Source organism: Salvelinus fontinalis, chromosome 4, assembly GCF_029448725.1.
Source record: "Salvelinus fontinalis isolate EN_2023a chromosome 4, ASM2944872v1, whole genome shotgun sequence".
Lineage (NCBI taxonomy): Eukaryota > Metazoa > Chordata > Actinopteri > Salmoniformes > Salmonidae > Salvelinus > Salvelinus fontinalis.
In genome coordinates, this window is record NC_074668.1 from 34,710,652 (window position 1) to 34,731,964 (window position 21,313).

Consider the following 21,313-nt stretch of genomic DNA (forward strand, 5'->3'; position numbering starts at 1 on the left):
CAGAAGCCAACTGCTCAGGAAGCTCCAGCTAGCCCTTTTTACATGGTCCTTCGTATTGCCGGATTCTGACCTGCTATAGTTGAGGTGCTCCGAAGAAGAGTCTGTGCGTCATGCCAAGAGACGACTGTCACCACCCACCTCAGCCTACACTGTCACACAAAGCCGTCATGCACCTGAGGAAGATGAGCTGCGAGGCGCTACACACCTCTCTCATCTAAGAGACTACCAGCCCTGCTCCAGGCCCTGTCTGTGGTCATGGAGTGACCACACCCTCTCCAGTTGGAAGCTGCAGAGGGAATACGAGGACCTGCGTCATGAGCAGGAAGAGCTCAGGCCCTCCTGGCCTGAGTCAGTTTGTTTCCTGCCTACCTGGTAGATGTGAAGTGTTAAGGTTTTTAGTGTCCTTCCCCTTAAGTAGGTTTAGCCTATCCTGCGCCCATGGTAGATCTAGAGTTCCCTGCCTTCCTGGAAGGTTCAGTCTGTCCTGCGTGAGCCTGCTCCCCCAGTAGGCTCTCGGTTTCTGGCCTTAGCTGGCCCTCAGTCTCTGGCCCTAGTTGCAGGCTCGCACTGTTCTGGCTTACGTCCCTGGCCTGCTGCATTACTACTAAGGCCCCAGTCCTCTACCATTCTGTCCACAGTGCCTTGCAGTAGTAGCATCTAAGTTTGCTGCTCTGTCAGTCTCTAGGTATCCTACCAAGCTAGGCCCTGCGTTTGCTTTGCTTGCTCGGTTCGCGGGCCCCTGGCTTATCGGGTATGCAGCTCCCTATCCCATTAGGCTTGGAGCCCTCTGCCATGCTAGACCTTAAGTTAGCTGCTCCGTCTGCAGTTTCCTGCCCTGCTTGGATATGGACACATCTGCCTGGTTCTTACCAGACCGTTTCTAGTGGGGTCAGACCAAAGTAGAGTCTGCTCAAGTCACTAGCAGATGAGAGCTCAGAAGTCAATTGCTCAGACGGCTCCAGCTAGCCGTTTTTACACAAACCTTATCAAACATGTAGGTCTATTGGTTAGGCTACATGATGCAAGCATCTGTTTCTTGCCCATGCTGGGCATCATTCACAAGTGATAATATTCTCACCCATCAGACTATTCTCAATTTAATCTTGTCTTTACATATACAAAATAATATGTGTCAAATTAGTTTGGATTTATAATGGGCAGTTATGCACCTGTCGGAACAGGGGCAGGGTAAAAAAATGACGTCATCCGTATGTGCTAGAATAGCGAATGAAGGACGCTTTTCCAACGGTTGATTTTCATGCCAGCCGGGTAGGCTACTCTGGTTATAGAGCGAAGCAATATGCTTAATATTAGGAAAGTTGAGTTAAGCTTAGTCTATAGAAATCTGATGGGATCCTCTTTTTAATAGAGGCCATCAAAACTCTTGTTTTCTCACACAATTGCCTATAAAAATGCTGTGCAACATGGGCTTAAAGGAACACTTATTTAATTCCTTGCATCTACCAGCTATGAGGAGCTGGCTCTCACTGAGCAACAAGTGATCCTATTTTGCTCAAACTCTGAATGCCAGGGCTGTCATGAAGTGTTTGATTTGATTTTCGATAGCATTTGCATTGATGTCAGAGTGATTAGAGGGACAATAGAGCGCTGAGTACTTATCAAGTGGTATTTGACTGTGGTTATAACTCCTGTGTGGTGGTAATAAGGTCACCGTAACAGCCCTAGTTTTGAATGACCTCCCTAGGTACCTGGGGCCTCAGGCTAGTAGCGGACATTGAGGTATCAGTCTCATTGCAAACGCAGCCTGTGCTCTTCCATGTCTAACATTATGAAAGGTGTATTCACAGTCAGCAGTGTCATCCAGAATTTTCACAGTCAAGTCAGGGGGAAAAGAGATGCTGTGTCAGTACAGTGTCAGGGGTTTTGAGGAGGGTTGTTTGATGTCCTGCTCATACTCTGTCTTGGTTAGCAAGACCTACAGCAACACCATCCACAAGGCAGAGGTCAGTGTGCCACCTGAGAGGGGAGCAAGTGATGGCACAAACTTGTGCTCAAGCAATCATATGGAGGATTTTCAAGTTAGCAGTACAGAGAGGTTATCAGGGAGAGATCTGGGTGCAGCACACATCAAGATGTTACACCAGATCTTACTCCCTTGCTGCTGGCCACTACTAATCAATTCATTTGAATTCAAATAACTTTATTTATAAACCCCTGAGAAACCCTTCAGATAACACCCATCCACATTTGTTCAGTAGACCAGTTTTAGTAGAAAATCCTCAGCCCACCAGATAAGTGCTGTGAGGTCACTGTGTGCTGCTATCGCGTCACTACCAAGGGGGAGGCGGAGACTGTATTTTTAGAAGGGAATGGGCATATTCTAAACTCAGCAAAAAAAGAAACGTCCTCTCACTGTCAATTGAGTTTGCTTAAAATAAACTTAACGTGTAATTATTTGTATGACCTCGGTGGAGCGCTCATTCCTTCGACGATAAACGCGAATCCGACTATCACCCCCTGGTGAGACAAAACCGCGACTCGTCAGTGAAGAGCATTTTTTGCCAGTCCTGTCTGGTCCAGCTACAGTAGGTTTGTGCCCATAGGCGACGTTGTTGCCGGTGATGTCTGGTGAGGACCTGCCTTACAACAGGCCTACCTCTCAGTCCAGCCTCTCTCAGCCTATTGCGGACAGTCTGAGAACTTATGGAGAGATTGTGCGTTCCTGGTGTAACTCGGGCAGTTGTTGTTGCCATCCTGTCCCGCAGGTGTGATGGTCGGATGTACCGATCCTGTGCAAATGTTGTTACACGTGGTCTGCCACTGCGAGGACGATCAGCTGTCCGTCCTGTCTCCCTGTAGTGCTGTCTTAGGCGTCTCACAGTACGGACATTGCAATTTATTGCCCTGGCCACATCTGCAGGCTGTCTCTGGGCATCTTTCTTTCTGTGTTTTTCAGAGTCCGTAGAAAGGCCTCTTTAGTGTCCTATGTATTCATAACTGTGACCTTAATTGCCTGTTGTCTGTAAGCTGTTAGTGTCTTAACGACTGTTCCGCAGGTGCATGTTCATTAATTGTTTATGGTTCATTGAACAAGCATGGGAAACAATGTTTAAACCCTTTACGATGAAGATCTGTGAAGTTATTGGGATTTTTACAAATTATCTTTGAAAGACAGGGTCCTGAAAAAGGGCCATTTAATTTTTTGCTGAGTTCATGAACGTACTGCGTCAAGCGCTCTGCTCGCTTGAGTATGCTTGGATTATTGTGTCCATTCTATTTTTAGACTTAGTGTGCATGAGAGGGGGTGGGTTTTTTTCTAGGTAAAGCGTGGCACAAGCGGTCTATGTGAAGGTTGCTGGTGGTACATGAGTGACGGGCATCTGTATAATTGTCAGTTGATTGTAGTTGTTGAAAGATTACCGATTGTTTTCTATTATGACATTTTCTAGGTAGCATCTTGCAGGAAACTTGCTTCACTCAATCTGGGAAAACTACTAAGCCATTATTAGAAAGATTATGGTGTTCGGTTGAGGAACAGTGCTGATTTACACTGTTCAGTAGAAAAGATGGAGTAAAAAAAACTAAGAAGAGTAATTGAAGTAATTACCTATTTGATGGTGAGGTTTGCTAGGATGCTGTTCTCCGTTCCCCTTAAGTACCTGTGTCAACCATCAGTGCACCAGACTAGAGCTGTGGCGGTCACGAAATCTTGTCACGGTATTTGACCGTTAATTAACAAACACATTTGGCATCTCCTGGCTTCCACACACAGCCTACAAGCTACGGATGCAGACCTTTTGGAACATCTATGTTTTAAAAAGTCTAAATCCATGTAACATAGTCTACATCTTCACAATAAATCCATTATTTATTTTAGACAGGTCTAAAGAAACATGATATGAAGAAAATGTAGTCTATTTCATAACAGAATAGCATACCATGAGTTGTCCTTCTGTTTGGTCCTGATCTGGCTATGCCAAATGGCTGTGGGCTACACTAGTTCATTTAGCAGACAAGATTTGGTTAGAATTCTGTGGCATTATTTTATATTATTTGATAGTATGAAGAATACAATTGAACAAAGCTGAATAAAATAGAAAGGATATTTTCTCCAAAAGATTTGAGGGAGTGTGCACATGCAGCTATTCTGTGTTGAGCGGTTAACAAAGAAATAGGTACTCCTATATGCTTAATTTAGAGTTATTAATGTAACTTTAGTGGTTCTACAAACGTTTGGCTATATGTTTAGAATTTTAATACATTGTAAGGCTGCGCGATGCAACTCTGATTTGAAAAAAGTCGCTTGAAAGGAATGAGCTCTGCTTTGTTTTTTTGCGCCAGCTGTACACACTTCATCAGTCTGTCATTCACATTTTGAGAAGCACTTGATAATGCCTCGAATTTCCCGGCGGCATCCCCTGCATGTGGCCGTAATGTACCCTAAAATATTGTATGCCTTCTCCCTAAATGCTGCCCGCTCTGAGGCACCTCTCATCTCCCTCACACAGCTCTCCATCAAGTGATTGGGTCTTTCTCACATGCTACAAGTGCATATTGAAGATATTGGAACAACTGTCCACATTTACTTTTCATCAGCCAAATAGATGAGTAGGCCTAACAAACAGCAAAAGCACTAACCTATGCCAATCTACTATCCCCCATAGTACAAAAGTTGACCTATTCTGTGCAATAAATAAATATTCCAAACATAGTCTGAGACAGTTGTGGGATGCGATAGATCCCAAATTAGTACAACCACAAGCATAAAAAAAAGTTTAAAAGCAATGAGGCTTAGCTTTTAAATGTTGGTAAACTATTATGCTATTTTTTTTTACATTATAAGCGCAGCAATGCTCACATGGCAGTAGGCTTTAAGCGCAAATGTTCCATTAGCGGGATAACAACATTATCAAAAGTGACCACAAATGCCATTATACATGTAATTCTTTTCTTATAAAGGTGCATTTTTATGGCGAAAACTATCTTTCCCAAACTTGAAGCTCACGCTCAGTATGCCAGTTAGGCTCCACTCGTTGTAAATCAGATGAATGTGCTTCATTTTAAGAAGTTATTTGGCTACTTTAGTTCTGATACAAACCTTTTATCAAACATATAGGCCTATGGGCTAGGCTACATGAGGTGTGCGACTATGATTACAAAAAGTCACAAACAAAAGGCATTGTTTCTTGCATTAAGCTGGGCATCATTCACAAGTGATGATATATAATTCACAAGTGATAGGCTAATATTGGCACCCATCAGACAATTCTTGGTTTAATATTGTCTTTACATATACTAAATAATATGTGTGAAATTTGTATTTATTTAGGATGGACCATTATCATGCACCTGTCCCGAAATAAGGGCAGGGGGAAAAATACATCTCATCTCTGCACTTAAATAGTGAATGGAGGATGCTTTTCCTGTGGTTCATTTTCATGCCATCCAGGTAGACTATACTCCTGTTGTAAAGATAAGCAATGTGCTTAATATTAGGAAAGTTGAGAAATAAATATACACTGCTCACAAAAATAAAGGGAACACTTAAACAACACAATGTAACTCCAAGTCAATCACACTTCTGTGAAATGAAACTGTCCACTTAGGAAGCAACACTGATTGACAATACATTTCACATGCTGTTGTGCAAATAGAATAGACAACAGGTGGAAATTATAGGCAATTAGCAAGACACCCCCAATAAAGGAGTGGTTCTGCAGGTGGTGACCACAGACCACTTCTCAGTTCCTATGCTTCCTGGCTGATGTTTTGGTCACTTTTGAATGCTGGCGATGCTTTCACTCTAGTGGTAGCATGAGACGGAGTCTACAACCCACACAAGTGGCTCAGGTAGTGCAGCTCATCCAGGATGGCACATCAATGCGAGCTGTGGCAAGAATGTTTGCTCTGTCTGTCAGCGTAGTGTCCAGAGCATGGAGGCGCTACCAGGAGACAGGCCAGTACATCAGGAGACGTGGAGGAGGCCGTAGGAGGGCAACAACCCAGCAGCAGGACCGCTACCTCCGCCTTTGTGCAAGGAGGAGCAGGAGGAGCACTGCCAGAGCCCTGCAAAATTACCTCCAGCAGGCCACAAATGTGCATGTCTGCTCAAACGGTCAGAAACAGACTCCATGAGGGTGGTATGAGGGCACGACGTCCACAGGTGGGGGTTGTGCTTACAGCCCAACACCGTGCAGGACGTTTGGCATTTGCCAGAGAACACCAAGATTGGCAAATTCACCACTGGCGCCCTGTGCTCTTCACAGATGAAAGCAGGTTCACACTGAGCACATGTGACAGACGTGACAGAGACATGAGACTCTGTGGAGAACGTTCTGCTGCCTGCAACATCCTCCAGCATGACCGGTTTGGCGGTGGGTCAGTCATGGTGTGGGGTGGCATTTCTTTGGGGGGCCGCACAGCCCTCCATGTGCTCGCCAGAGGTAGCCTGACTGCCATTAGGTACCGAGATGAGATCCTCAGACCCCTTGTGAGACCATATGCTGGTGCAGTTGGCCCTGGGTTCCTCCTAATGCAAGACAGTGCTAGACCTCATGTGGCTGGAGTGTGTCAGCAGTTCCTGCAAGAGGAAGGCATTGATGCTATGGACTGGCCCGCCCGTTCCCCAGACCTGAATCCAATTGAGCACATCTGGGACATCATGTCTCGCTCCATCCACCAACGACACGTTGCACCACAGACTGCCCAGGAGTTGGCGGATGCTTTAGTCCAGGTCTGGGAGGAGATCCCTCAGGAGACCATCCGCCACCTCATCAGGAGCATGCCCAGGCGTTGTAGGGAGGTCATACAGGCACGTGGAGGCCACACACACTACCGAGCCTCATTTTGACTTGTTTTAAGGACATTACATCAAAGTTGGATCAGCCTGTAGTGTGGTTTTCCACTTTAATTTTGAGTGTGACTCCAAATCCAGACCTCCATGGGTTGATAAATTTGATTTCCATTGATCATTTTTGTGTGATTTTGTTGTCAGCACATTCAACTATGTAAAGAAAAAAGTATTTAATAAGAATATTTCATTCATTCAGATCTAGGATGTGTTATTTTAGTGTTCCCTTTTATTTTTTTGAGCAGTGTAGTAGGCCTAGCCTATAGAAATCTGATGGGATTCTCCTCTTTTTAATAGAGGCCATCACTCTGTTTTCTCACACAGTTGCATAGCCTATAGAAATGTTGTGCAACGTGAGCTGATGGGCTCTCAGGAAGTGTTTGATTAGATTTTTGATTACATTTGCTTTGATGTCAGAGTGATTAGAGGGACAAGAGAGGGCTGAGTACCAGGCAGTTAGCAAGTTTGGTAGACTACTAATGACCATCAGCAGCATCAGAGCTTGGAGAAGCATAATTACTGTGACTAAAAAGTAACGTGGAATTTGACTGTCTTCATGACTCTTGACTGCCGGTTTGGCGGTAATACGGTCACCGCAACAGCCCTACTCCGGTCTCTCTCTCCAGCCTGTCTGTTTAATGCACAGAAAGGTTTTAGAGGAGTTTGACCTTACTGGTGTGTTAGTTCGTGAGTGTGTCTTTTGCAGGAGGCTCTGAAAGTTGGGTAGAGACTGAGGGAGCGCATTAAATAGATTATTGAAAGAGACGTTGACAGAGGGAGAAGATGGGAAGGGAGCAGAAGAGTAACTGTGATAGAGGAGAGGCTTCCCTCTCCCCCATCTCTGAGTGGTGAAGCGAGAAGCTCATGAGTCTTATATGTTGATGGCTGTGTGGCAGACAATGAGGCGGGCTGGGCCATATTCGCAAGCGTCAGCACAATCCCTTTCTGCAGGTTCATCATTGCTGCCCACAGGCTCCCGTCAGGTCCCCCTGGACAGAGCCACGCCGTGACAGTGCACCGGCGTGTCGGAATCTCTCTATCGATCTCTCTTTCTCTCATACACTCATACACTCATCACTCACTCACTCACTTTTTCTGACTCCAGAGGTCTGTAGGGACAAGGACACAGGGGCCTTTCTCTCCTCTGTCTTGACTGCTGAACAGTCAGCAGTGTGTTTTTGAGCATGGCAGAATACTGTATGTTTCTGTCAGTGTGCGTGTTACAGTATTCAAGACTGCATTAGCATCTGTGGGTGTAAGAGGGTGTGTTTCATAAAATAGCACTAGAGAAGTAGGCCTAAATTTGTCCATTTGGGTGGTGATGCAATTACTTAGGCTGCAGTCCAAACACATACTTTTTTTATTTTTTTTTACCCCCTTAGCCCTTGCCCATCCACTTTCCCTTGGGGGAATCCCCATCGAAACCGGATGCAGTTTGATTGCCATCTTAAGTGGAGGTCATTTACTAACGTTGCCCCCTCAGCCCTCGATTTAGCCCGAGGGAGCGAGTGAACAACTTTGGTCACTTGCGGTGTTAATATGACCCACAGTTCAAATATGACCCATAAACTGTAGTCACATGTCAAACTCTGGTGGCCGCGAAGTGTCAAATTTTATAAAAAAGGATGCATTTTCGGGAAGTCAGGGAAAAGTATGAAGCTAGCTTGCTAAAAACAAAATATATATATATTGATTTTAGTGTTGGAAAATTGGCTTAGTCTCATAGCGAGGAGACTATAAAACATTGCTAGATTCATTGGAATAAATTACCAAACTATAAAACTAGCTAGCCAGCTATGGGTAACTGTATATATCTACCTGACATGAGTGATAGCTAGATATGTTAGCTTACTAGGTAACATTACATTAATAGCTTTAGGTTGGTTGTCTTTAAGGTCACTTCAAGGACGTTGCCTCTCCGATCATCACTCTCCCTAGCTTGGGCATGGGACATTTTAAGGTACACTCGGATGTGACGATGTAAAACGTAATTCAAGGGCTGAGGGTTTAGAGCCGAGGGCTGTCTACTTTGAGTTTAAAATGCAGCCTAATCTTTCACACACTCTCCTCTGTGTAGATTTCCCCCTGTTCCACTTCCCCTAGATAACATCTAAACAGTGTCTGCCTTATTCTGCCTCTAAACAGCAGGAAACAGATTGTACAGTCAACTTTCCTGCCAGTTCTTGACTATGGTGACATCATTTACCAGAATACAGCAGCCACGAATCTTAAACCTCTTGATGCCGTATACCATAGTGCCCTTTGCTTCATCACAGGGGACAGTTTTAATGAGCATCACTGCATCCTGTATCAAAAGGTTGGCTGGTACTCATTAAAGTCCCATAGATCCCTTCACTGTTACATTTTTGTTTACAAAGTTCTACTACACAAGCTTCTGACTTTGTTGTTGAAGTATGAAAACATGAGTTACCAAACCTGTTCAACTCTTGAGGTTCCTTGGGTCTGGACTGCATTGGGTAAGTCCGCCTTCAGTTTTAATGACCCCAATTTTTGGAATAACCTGCAGAACTCCCTCCGTCTTGATTCCCTGGTGCCACTAGGGCAATTTAGAGTCTAATTTTGAATTTGTTAAATGAGAATACATTTGTTTTGATCAAATATCAAAATGTGTTGTGTTGAAATTGTAGTTTTTAGAAATTGTAACCTGTAGTTTTTTTATTATTGGAATGTTCGTGTTGAATTTGCCCCATTTTGAAAATTAGACCTGGTCTCAATGAGCTACCCTGATAAAAAATAAATATATATAAAATAAATATTTTTACCAGTATGCACCCTCCCTTGCTATAGGCTATTTAATTAATTATCTTAAACAATGGCTCTCACAACCCCAATCATTATCCCGGCTTGTGCCTGAATTGAATCAGTCCTGCTGCTGCTGTGTTGACCGACATTGATCGCAATGGACCGTTTCATCATTATGAGTTTGACTATAAGAGCACTAGAGCATGGAGTTATGAAAATCGATTTCACAATTTTTGTTTCCACATCAATGCTCAATATTACAAAGCTGCAGGGATTAGATCATGTGTTTTGGCACAGTGGAACCAGGCTAAAGGGTGATTGAAAGGTAGTGTTGGGCAATTCCACAGTAACGGAATTGCGCTGAGACTTTTTGTTTTTATGAGCGCTTATGTCCGCTTTTGCACTGAGATTTTTCACTTTAAAACTTAATGCCAAACAAATAACATTACTTTGAAAGTTTTGGAAGAAGAACTGTGCAGATGCAAAGTTTGGTAACAGAATTTAGGTAAAATCTCCCTCAGTGTGTGACCACGTTTTCCAAAAAACTGTTAAATATCTGCTAAGATTAAAAGATGTCTGTAGAAGAAATGGGGTTTCGGCTATGACATGTCACCTTGACTTAAAGAAAATAGATTTTGGTTATTAAACTGCCTTAAGTGAAGTAGATTGACACCCAGAATTGTGGTAACAGAATTTCATCATAGGTCTCTGATCTGTACTACACAAAAATGTATAATTATGTATATAAATGTCATTCTCTTCGGTGACGGATCCTATATAGGTACACAAAGGTATACAGTGCCTTTGGGAAGTATTCTGACCCGTTGACCTTTTCCATATTTTGTTATGTTACAGCCTTATTCTTAAATGGATGAAATAAAACAATTTCCTCAGCAATCTACACACAATACCCCATAATGACAAAGCAAAAACTGGTTATTAGAAATTTTAGAGACCTGAAAATAGCTGTGCAGCAACACTCCCCATTCATCCTGACAGAGCTTTAAAGGAACTGCAGAGAAGAAGGGGAGAAACTCCCTAAATACAGGTGTGCAACGCTTGTAGTGTCATACCCAAGAAGACTCAAGACTGTAATCGCTGCCTAAGGTGTTTCAACAAAGTACTGAGTAAAGGGTCTGAATTCTTATGTAAATGTAATATTTCAGTTTTAGTTTTTTGTTGATAAATTAGCAAATATTTTTTTTAAAAGACATTTTTTGCTTTGTATTGTTGAAATTGAAATTAAAGCCGGTGTGGAACGTGCCAAAAAACGACTTTGGTGGTGAGTGGTGGTCTGTATTCGATTCTCTGTCTCCAGTAACGTTATCTCTTCTCCAAACAACGTGGGCATGTCCTTCTGCACCCCCCCCCCCCCCCCCCCGGGCTCCCTCCTGTGCCCCTGCCTCCTCTGTAGCCCTCTCTAGCCTACTTTTATCTCCAGTGTTTCCCAGGAGAGTGGTTATTTTAAGCGGAGCACGATGTTCCGCTCTGCTTTTGTGGATGTGTCGTCCCATCTAGAGCAGGCCGCTGTGTGGAGAATAGAAAGAAATAGCGGAGGAGGAAGAGATTTAAAAACTGCACAGCTCCACCGCCCTCCCACACTGTTAGCCAGTGTTGCCTGCCTCTCAATCACTGTTAAGTGTTGATGTAGAAGTGTTTGTCGACCTGAATGGGTCGCCTCCATGTCCTCTGTATTCTAGTGGTGCGTCACTCACCTTTAACGGGTTAAGTGGAGGGAGGGAAGAGGGGGGGGGGGGGGGGTTGGTGGGAGCTCTCGACAGGTCAAGGACCTGAGCGTGGCAGGCGGCGTCACTAGGAGCCTCTCTCAAAGCCAGCCTTTGTTCAGTGGATGAGTGACGCAGTGGGAATATTAGCGTGATTAGATGGAATGGCTGAGAGCCAGAGAGGACCACAGTTGCTGCTATTGGGGGGATTGCTATGGTTATGCAATGCTGGGGTAATCACTAGTGGATGACCGTGGGCTGCCAGTGTCAGGCCTGCTCTGTGCTCTGCTCTCTCTCTCTCCCTAGGTTAGGTTTCAGGAGAATAGGGAAAAGGATTGGATCAGTGGAAACAATCTAAGGCAGTGAATACAGATCCTAGAGACTAACTGCAGGGTATAATAATACATGATAATGGTATGGTAATACAGATCAGTGATTGCATTACATAGACAATTTAGTTACAATTCAGTTGGATTATTGACACATGGTTGCCAGTGAGGACCTGGAATGAGGAACTGCGTTTTGACCAGAGCTCAGTGTTCTGTTTCTGTGTAGTCATCAGGTGTTGTTCTGCCCTAAAGGTCCAGGTAGATACAGTACACTCTGTCTCAGTCTCCGGCCACATTGTTAAAAATTAACATTATGATATGCATAATTCCACATAGTAATGACTGTTAAGCAGCATACATGCATAAGGGGCTCTGAGGAAGTTTTGCAATGCCCCCCACCCCCAGCGGGTGTAATCCTTCTTATGCTGAATGAGCCTCCTATGTGATCGAGCAACAGGTCTGGGAGAGAGGCTGACTCTTGGCATGTGGTGCTGAGGTGACTGTTGCTGTGGCGTTTAGAGGCTTGGCTGTTCTCCACACTCTGGTCCTGTGTGGGGTTCAGGTGCGTGCCCCCGCCCTCTAGCTCTGGGCTGGGGTATATAAGAACTGAGCCCAGGGTTGAGGGGGCTTTCCTGGGATCTGAGACGTGCAGAAGGACCACTGTTGGATGGAGTGGAGTTTATAATCTCCCTCAAAAAGGAGCTGTGGATCTGAGCGAACGACACCGGAGACTCCATCTTTCCTTTCATCCATTTCTGTCTATCTGGGTGTGAGCCAGTTGAGAATGACATTTTATGTCCTTAGTTGTGAAAATAGAGGTATTTCACTGCCTAAAGCAAAGGACTGTTTTTGAATACAGGAAATTTTTGGTTAGGATTTTGAACTTTTGTTCTTTGCAGCCACTGTTGTAGCCTTGAGGCATGCGGAATGGTTTTGTTATTTGTGGATTAATTCTGTGGAATCTGCTTTAAGAAAGTTCCTAGGCCGTGGATTTCATTTTCTTTGTGTTTTAAGAAGTCTGTTTTTCAAGACCCACTGCTGGCTAACTTTACCCACTCCATGACCAACTACCACCTAGAAGCTGTTGATTTTATATTTGAGTAATTTAGCAGACGCTCTTATCCAGGGATAAGCAGACGCTCTTATCCAGGGATAAGCAGACGCTCTTATCCAGACAGTAGTGAGTGCTTACGTTTTCATACTTTTTTGTACTGGTCCCCCGTGGGAATTGAACCCACAACCCTGGCGTTGCAAGCGCCATGCTCTACCAACTGAGCCACATGGGACAAGATCATCAGTTGCTGTTAACTGTTCATCTGTGTTACCATTTATGTCTCTCCTTTCATCCACAGGCACCACCGATGAGGACGCCAGCAGTGAATTGACGAGCCACACAGAAGCCCCCCAGTCCCTCCCACCTCCAGCCCCCCTCCCCTCCCTCTGTCCCTCCCCCCTCCTTCTGACCCCTCTCCCCCCACCCCAGACTCACCATGCTGATCAAGGAGTATCGGATCCCAATGCCAATGAGCGTGGACGAGTACCGCATCGCCCAGCTCTACATGATCCAGGTGTGTGGACTTGTACTAGACATGTTTTAATTGGACTTTATCAGAGGAAGGGCTTTGACACTAGCAGGAAGTCAGGCTGATCAGTTATTTCTAACGAATGGGTTTGCGCTCCAGAGCCATTGATTCTGGGTCAGTGCCGTAAGCACATTGTAAACCTCAGCAAAGTGAACAGAGAGGTAAGCCACATGGATGGGTTGTTAACAATCTGAGGCAGGCAGGAAAGGGATGGAGGAGGGATGGCGTCAAATTGTCCGGTTGGATCAGTGACCCATAGTTACGTGTCCCCCTGACCTCAGCCTTCTCTGTGCTGCCTCGCTCTCTCGCTGGTGTGAAGTTTCCGTGACCATGGTAACCATGACATCAGCAGCGTGCCGGCAGTCAGGTTTTGTTCGAGAGAGAGAGAGTACGGCGTGAGAGAGAAGAAACAGTGGGGGGAAAACAGGGGAAAAGTAGGAGAGAGATACAGAGGGGGAGAGAAGAGTGAAGAAACGGAGAGAAAAATATTTTGGAGAGAGTAGAAGGCAGTGTGGATACCCTGTCTTCATTAGTGTATGTTGCTAGGGAAACCCCAGGCAGCATGCTGGTCCCTGACTCATCCCCAGTGTAAGCATAGTGGCTCAAGCCTGCCTGGGCCTCTCAGTTCAATTTAAAATCCTCTCTGTACTGTATGAGTATTGTCACTCCAGCCGGCCAGACTCCTCCTGACTCCATGTTCCACACTGCTGTCTCTCATTTATCTTCATACCTAATCACGCTGCCTCCTTAATTGATAGTTAATTGTGAATTCATTATTGCGACTTAAATTTACAAAGATATCACATGCAGGGTGTAAGTGATATTAAGTCGGCACTCTCGTTCTCTTCCTCCCCCTCCCGTGTTTAATCACAACCCATCATTTTGCTCTTTCAGAAAAGTGAGAACCTTCTCAGCAGGAATTGTCTCCCTGATTTGATACCATATGGCATGTACCAGGATATAATGCTGTCCTCCAGTCAATACAGCCAGCCATGTAGTTGTGAGGAAGCTGAACAGAAAGTAGAGCTGAGCGATTTAACCAACATTTCGGTTATTTTACATTTTTAAAACAACTAATTGACTGATGTCGGTTAAATTATTTGAATTCCATTATTTATTTTCTTCTGTGAGCTCAATGTGCACACTGGGCTGCAGTTTCTGTAGAGATAAATCCGATCATGCCCGAACTGTGCGATGTAGTAGGGAGCTGTAGTTTCCAACAGGCCAATGTTCTACATAGTTTAGCACAGAAAACGTGATCATTAACTACTATGACCATAATCCATAATCCGCGGCTACATGTCCGGCCTATGTTTATTTTACGCTTGCTACATAAGAGGCAGAAGAATGCGAGATCAAGAGGGGATACGTAGAGAGCAGTTGCTTTGCAAGGTATTGGTATTCAGCAGTCAAAATAGTAGGCTTTATTTACTTTGAAGAACTACTAAAATAGTGAATTTTGGCAGACAGCAGCTCTATGGAGATGAGATGATGACTTGGAATGAAATAATAAAGTTATCAAATACAACAAATACAAATCTTATCAAGGTAGGCCTTCAGTAACATGAATAACTGATGGTTAATAAGTGATAACCAGTCATGGGCAGTCATTCCCATCAGGGGAATTTTTAGAATTGTTTTATTCTGTGTTACAGCATTCAACCCACGTAATGCATAGTGCATTTAATGTAAAAATAATTATAATAATACTGAAACTTACATCAAAAAGCACAAATCACTCTGCACCAACAGATAGTTTAATGACAGACTGTCCTCTATATTTAGTCCTTCCTGAATAGCTTCATATAATGTAGCTTCCTTCCTTCCTGAATGTAATTCTTCCTTACATACTCTTTCTGTTTGGGTTTAACTCCTGGAAGCCTGTCAAAACCACGAGGAAAGACACTGAAATAGCAATGAATTACCCCTGCCTGCATTCCCCTCCTCTTCCTTTTGCTTTGTTTCAGTTTTGTTAGAGACCCTTTATGGTTGACACACAGATCCAACCAGAACATTAGGCCTATTTCCACTTGGCACTGACGTCTGTTCAACGTCTAGTTTGTACATTTGGTTGTCAACTAATGTGAATTCAACGTCAAATCAACTAAAAGATTCACCATGTCATTGGATTAAGGTAAAAGGTTGGGTGAAAAAAAGACAATTCCCTTATGCAAGTCCAATCAGTTTTCCATGTTGATTCAACGCCATCATATTGAACGTTTCAGTTGAAATGATGTAGAACCCATGTTGATTCAACCTGTTTCTGGTTAATGGGTTCCTTCAGCTTTACATTTCAATTTGAGTCATTTAGCCGACGCTCTTATCCAGAGCAACTTACAGGAGCAATTAGGGTTAGGTGCCTTGCTCAAGGGCACATCGACAGATTTTTCACCTATTCGGCTTCGAACCAGCTCCCTTTCTGTTACTGGCCCAGCGCTCTTAACCGTTAGGATACCTGACAGATTTTTTTTAAATCTTCCTGATGGTTTCTTGTGAGGTGCAGAGCACCAAGAGCCAACCTTTAGCAGGAGAGCAGGATTGATACTGGCCAGTGGCACACAGGATCGCAGGCCACAGGCACCTGTCAGCAGGCTAATGAAGTGCCTTGCAAGTGTGTGTGGGTGTATAACACTACAGTATGTCCGTTTGTGTAAGCGTCTGGCTGTGGGCGTGTGTGTGTGCAGCTGTGCGTACATTGGCCTATACTGTATGCTTTGCGGAGTGTTTTTGAGCTTCTGCTTGTTTGTGTGTGTGTGTGTGTGTGTGTGTGTGTGCACTGAGTGTACAAAACATTATGAACACCTTCCTAATATTGAGTTGCACCCCCTGTTGCCCTCAGAACAGCCTCAATTCGTCAGGGTGTGGACTCTACAAGGTGCCGAAAGCGTTCCACAGGGATGTTGACTCCAATGCTTACCTCAGTTGGCTGGATGTCCTTTGGGTGGTGGGCCAGTCTTGATACCCATGGAAACCCTGTTCAAAGGCACCTCAATCCTTTGTCTTGCCCAGTCACCCTCTGAATGGCACACATACATAATCCTTGTCTAAATTGTCTCAACGCTTAAAAATCCTTCTTTAATCTGTCTCCTCCCCTTCATCTACACTGATTTGAAGTGACATCAATAAAGGATCATAGCTTTCACCTGGATTCACCTGGTCAGTCTATGTCATGGAAAGAGCAGTTGTTCAGTCAGTGTCTGTGGTGCTGTGTCTGTGGTGCTGTGTCTGTGGAGCTGTGTCTGTGGAGCTGTGTCTGCGGAGCTGTGTCTGCGGTGCTGTGTCTGCGGAGCTGTGTCTGCGGAGCTGTGTCTGCGATGCTGTGTCTGCGGTGCTGTGTCTGCGGTGCTGTGTCTGCGGTGCTGTGTCTGCGGTGCTGTGTCTGCGGTGCTGTGTCTGCGGTGCTGTGTCTGTGGAGCTGTGTCTGCGGAGCTGTGTCTGCGGAGCTGTGTCTGCGGAGCTGTGTCTGCGGAGCTGTGTCTGCGGTGCTGTGTCTGCGGTGCTGTGTCTGCGGAGCTGTGTCTGCGGTGCTGTGTCTGCGATGCTGTGTCTGCGGAGCTGTGTCTGCAGTGCTGTGTCTGCAGTGCTGTGTCTGCGGAGCTGTGTCTGTGATGCTGTGTCTGTGATGCTGTGTCTGTGATGCTGTGTCTGTGGAGCTGTGTCTGTGGAGCTGTGTCTGTGGAGCTGTGTCTGTGGTGCTGTGTCTGTGGAGCTGTGTCTGTGATGCTGTGTCTGTGATGCTGTGTCTGTGATGCTGTGTCTGTGATGCTGTGTCTGCGGTTCTGTGTCTGCGGTGCTGTGTCTGCGGTGCTGTGTCTGCGGTGCTGTGTCTGCGGTGCTGTGTCTGCGGTGCTGTGTCTGCGGAGCTGTGTCTGCGGAGCTGTGTCTGCGGAGCTGTGTCTGCGGAGCTGTGTCTGCGGAGCTGTGTCTGCGGTGCTGTGTCTGCGGTGCTGTGTCTGCGGTGCTGTGTCTGCGGAGCTGTGTCTGCGGTGCTGTGTCTGCGGTGCTGTGTCTGCGGAGCTGTGTCTGCGGAGCTGTGTCTGCGGAGCTGTGTCTGCGGTGCTGTGTCTGCGGTGCTGTGTCTGCGGTGCTGTGTCTGCGGTGCTGTGTCTGCGGTGCTGTGTCTGCGGTGCTGTGTCTGCGGTGCTGTGTCTGCGGTGCTGTGTCTGTGGAGCTGTGTCTGGCTGTTGAGAGCAGGGTGGGTGGCTAATGAACGACCTGTCAGAGGTAATGAGGGCCGGAGGGCTGGACACCTCACGCACCATCTCATCTCCCCACCACACCACTGATTTACTGCCTGCGCTCCTTCACTATCCTGCTCTCCTTCACTACCCTGCTCTCCTTCACTACCCTGCTCTCCTTCACTACCCTGCTCTCCTTCACTATCCTGCTCTCCTTCACTATCCTGCTCTCCTTCTCCATGCCGGAAATGCTGTCTGTAATTAGTCAAGTACATGTATCAGAGTTTCAAAGTGAAGAATAGAAGTGGCTCAGGCATTACATTTACATGTTGACTCTATTATTAACTCAGACTCTCTGGAAATGTTGTACTGTAGTCCTTGCCCTTTGCTCCTCAAGTTTTCAGCGTCCTCAGCACTTGGACTCTGTTACCTAGTGTACCTTTAGCACTCCTGTTTCCCTCATTTTTACATCATGAAGCCTTTCCCTGGTGGATCTCACTGCGTTCTGTTTGAACAGTAAAGTCATCGAAACCATTTAGTCCTCTATGACGTGTCCTTTCAGCCCCCCACTCTCCCCCCTTTCTGTGGTGTACCTGGAATGTAAATATGGGAAAGGTGTTTTTCACTGAGCTGGCTGGGCAACTCTCCTGAGTAAGCAGTGTAGGTCATACCTGGATGCAATGGTTATTGTCCACACATGAGTCATGACATGGTGTGTTTACAACTGTCAGCTGTCTGGAACTTTACCAGCAGGGTAGAGTTTATTCAAACATTAGTTTTATGGCAGAAAACCTTTTTGTCGTCTATGGAACAAGTGAAATAACAGACCTGGTGCTTTCTAGACCTACTAGAAACAGCCTTGAGCCTAATGGAATCAGGTACTCCAGCAACATCATGTCTTGGTGATTCACTGATTTTGTTGAAGCTAAATGACCACATCATCTGTGTTTTAGATTCATAAAAACAACATTTGTAGCAGTTGAATTGTTTTGGGTTTAGGGGGATGCCACACTTGACTTGTTGTCTTTCCAGCAGTGTGCTTCTCCTGACCTCCCTTGTTTAACCTCATTTCAGTCCTCAGTTGACCTTTGACCTATGCTTCCTCACCTAACCCGTCACTGAAAATCTATTCTGATCTGAACAGAAAAAGAGCCGGGATGAGACCTGTGGCGAGGGCAGCGGAGTAGAGATCTTGGAGAACAAGCCGTACGATGACGGCCCAGGGGGAATCGGACAGTACACCCACAAGGTTTACCACATCGGCATGCACATCCCCAGCTGGTTCCGCTCCATCCTGCCCAAGGCAGCGCTCCGGGTGGAGGAGGAGTCCTGGAACGCCTACCCCTACACCCGCACAAGGTGTGAGACTACTGCCACCTACAGGAGTACCACCCTTACACCCCCACGCACACAGGCGTACCACCCTTACACCCCACACAGAGAAGTACTACCCTTATACCCCTATACAGTCAGGGCGCCTCCCCCACTTCCACAGGAAAAGCTTAACATGTTGAGACGGCAACCCCTTCAGTATAGTATGATGAGACTGTTTCCCCTAAGCTTATACTCAACGTCAAACCTTATCCATAATAGAGTGATTGTTTATCCAATCTGTCCCTTCAGGAAAATACTGTTACTAAGAGCCAAATAAAGAGCCAAGCAAATCTTCCAGAGCAGTTGTCAGAACACTGCTGAGCATGCCACCCAAGACATGGACAGTCTTCAGGTCAGCAGCTCTGCTAGCCAGCCTGTCATTAAGAGTTGATGACCCCCCCAGTCTTAGTGTCTGTCTGTCTGGGGCCTGGGCAGAGCCGCAGGTGTGAGGCTGCTGAAATGAGAAGCGCCCCTTGAAAACACTGTCAAGGTATTGATAGACTGGAGCCATCTGCTGACACATTTATCAAAGCAGTGACAGCTCTGCTGCAGACGACTGAGAGATGGGCAGGGCTAGCACCTCTACACCTCGCCTGGAGCCAGAAACAGAGAGAGAGTGCGGGTGAGAAAGATTGAGAGTGACAGACAGAGACAAAGACAAGCAGTAGCTAACTCTTGCCATGTAGGCATATTTTGGGCCTGCCCATCATTTAACAAAGAACCCACTCAATAACAGAGACATCAAGATGTTTCCACCAGTCATTTCCCTGTGAGTATATAGTGTGTCCAGGTCAACATATTGTGGTTATTTATTACTGTGACCTCTAAGCTTGCTGTCCTTTCTCCTCCAGGTACACCTGTCCCTTTGTTGAGAAGTTCTCCATTGACATTGAGACGTACTACAAGCCAGACACAGGGAACCAGCCAGACGTCTTCAACATGTCTCCAGTCGAGAAGAGGCTAAGGACTCTGGGTAAGAACCTGTGGTGCCAGTCTGGGACAAATAGTGAGAGATTAGAAGGACACTATAGCCTCAGAAGGACACTATGGCCGTTTGCTACCACTGCAGCTGTTTTCCTGTTGTTGGCGGCAACAGAGAGGCTGTCACGCTGCTCAGATGCTCATGGTTTGAGGGCATGCAGTGACCCAATTTACACAATTCATTGCCAGTGTTCCTGAGATGTCATGAATTACATTTTTACCCTGGTTCATCGCAGCTGTGGACCGAAAAGAGAAAAGGTTTATCCTAGAAATACCAAATCCAGTGTGTACTATTAAGTGTCCTAGATTTAATTAACGTGTCAAAATAACTTGGTTGTTAAACAATTTTGTTTTGCCCAACAGCCATAAACGACTGGCTATGTTATGTAGGAAAATGTGGACACCCCAACAACCCACCTGCTTATATGTACATGTTATGTTTGGCACGTGTTCACATCAGACTCTCTTGCAGACCCCATTGACATTGTCAAAGATCCCATCCCCCCACATGAGTACATGCAAGAGGAGGACCCTCGGATCTACAGGTCAGACAAGACCAATAGAGGCCCTCTGCAGGAGGACTGGATCGAGGAGTACAACAACAACCCGGGGAAGACGCCCATCATGTGTGCTTACAAACTGTGCAAGGTGGAGTTCCGCTACTGGGGCATGCAGTCCAAGATCGAGCGCTTCATCCATGATGTAGGTGCGTATGAGATGCGATTAGGCGTTGAAAGAGTACTATGAACAGTACCTTAATATATCCCTTCCCCGGTGCTGGCTATATGAGTGCTTGGTCCAAGAGAAGTATTGTTTCCATACTACAGGCACGCTGCTGCTGACTAGTTTAGCTAGCAAACTTCAGCTGAAATTGTGTCAAGATGCTGGAGGTGGTGGCCAGGTGGGATGCATTTATGTTTACCAGTGCTGTCTGTCTAAAACAATCTCCCCTCCCCTTCCTCAGGGCTGAGAAAGGTGATGGTGCGGGCCCACCGGCAGGCCTGGTGCTGGCAGGATGAGTGGTACGGCCTGACCATTGAGGACATCAGACAGCTGGAGCTTGAGACCCAGCTGGCCCTGGCCCAGAAGATGGCTCAGTTCAGCCAGGCAGAGGAGGCCACCGAGGCCAATGGTGCTGCTTCATCCCCAGACAAGAACCAGGAGGCCAAAGATACCATTAGCTCCTTAGAAACTGAGGTGGTCAGTGCAGGGGGCGGGGGAGACACGCTCCAAACAAAACGAGCAGGGCTCACCAAGCAGTGGTCCACCTCCTCCAGATCCTCCCGCTCATCCAAGAGAGGTGAGATGTTTGAGCCCAATCATCTGTATCCGTGTGGAGATATTGGACTGTTTAACAAGCAGGTGGTGTACAGACATCATGTGTTATTGAGTATGTATCTAGGTGCTGTATTTACACTACCACTGTCTCTGCTTTATCCAGATTTTGTTTACCTGCCTGTTCAATGTACAGTCTAAGGACAAACCCCTCTCCTACAGACAGTACAACCCCCATCCCCACCTTTACGCACCAGTCAGAATCCTGCCTGCCACCTGGAACCTCTCTCTCCGC

General features: G+C 45.9%; 1 protein-coding gene across 10 annotated transcripts in view; it reads left to right on the forward strand.

The window, feature by feature from the left end:
* LOC129853608 (membrane-associated phosphatidylinositol transfer protein 2-like) overlaps window positions 1-21,313 on the forward strand; it is a 79,981-nt gene that overhangs the window by 35,019 nt on the left and 23,649 nt on the right. For 6 of the 10 annotated variants that reach the window (XM_055919810.1, XM_055919813.1, XM_055919815.1 and 3 more), the window contains exons 2-6: window positions 12,980-13,195; window positions 18,533-18,747; window positions 19,614-19,735; window positions 20,204-20,449; window positions 20,708-21,043. In XM_055919810.1, the coding sequence (XP_055775785.1) occupies window positions 13,118-13,195; window positions 18,533-18,747; window positions 19,614-19,735; window positions 20,204-20,449; window positions 20,708-21,043 (997 nt within the window). In that variant the 5' untranslated portion in view covers window positions 12,980-13,117. The remainder of the gene's footprint in view (window positions 1-12,979; window positions 13,196-18,532; window positions 18,748-19,613; window positions 19,736-20,203; window positions 20,450-20,707; window positions 21,044-21,313) is intronic. The other 4 variants (XM_055919811.1, XM_055919819.1, XM_055919817.1 and 1 more) reach the window with 1 other exon arrangement.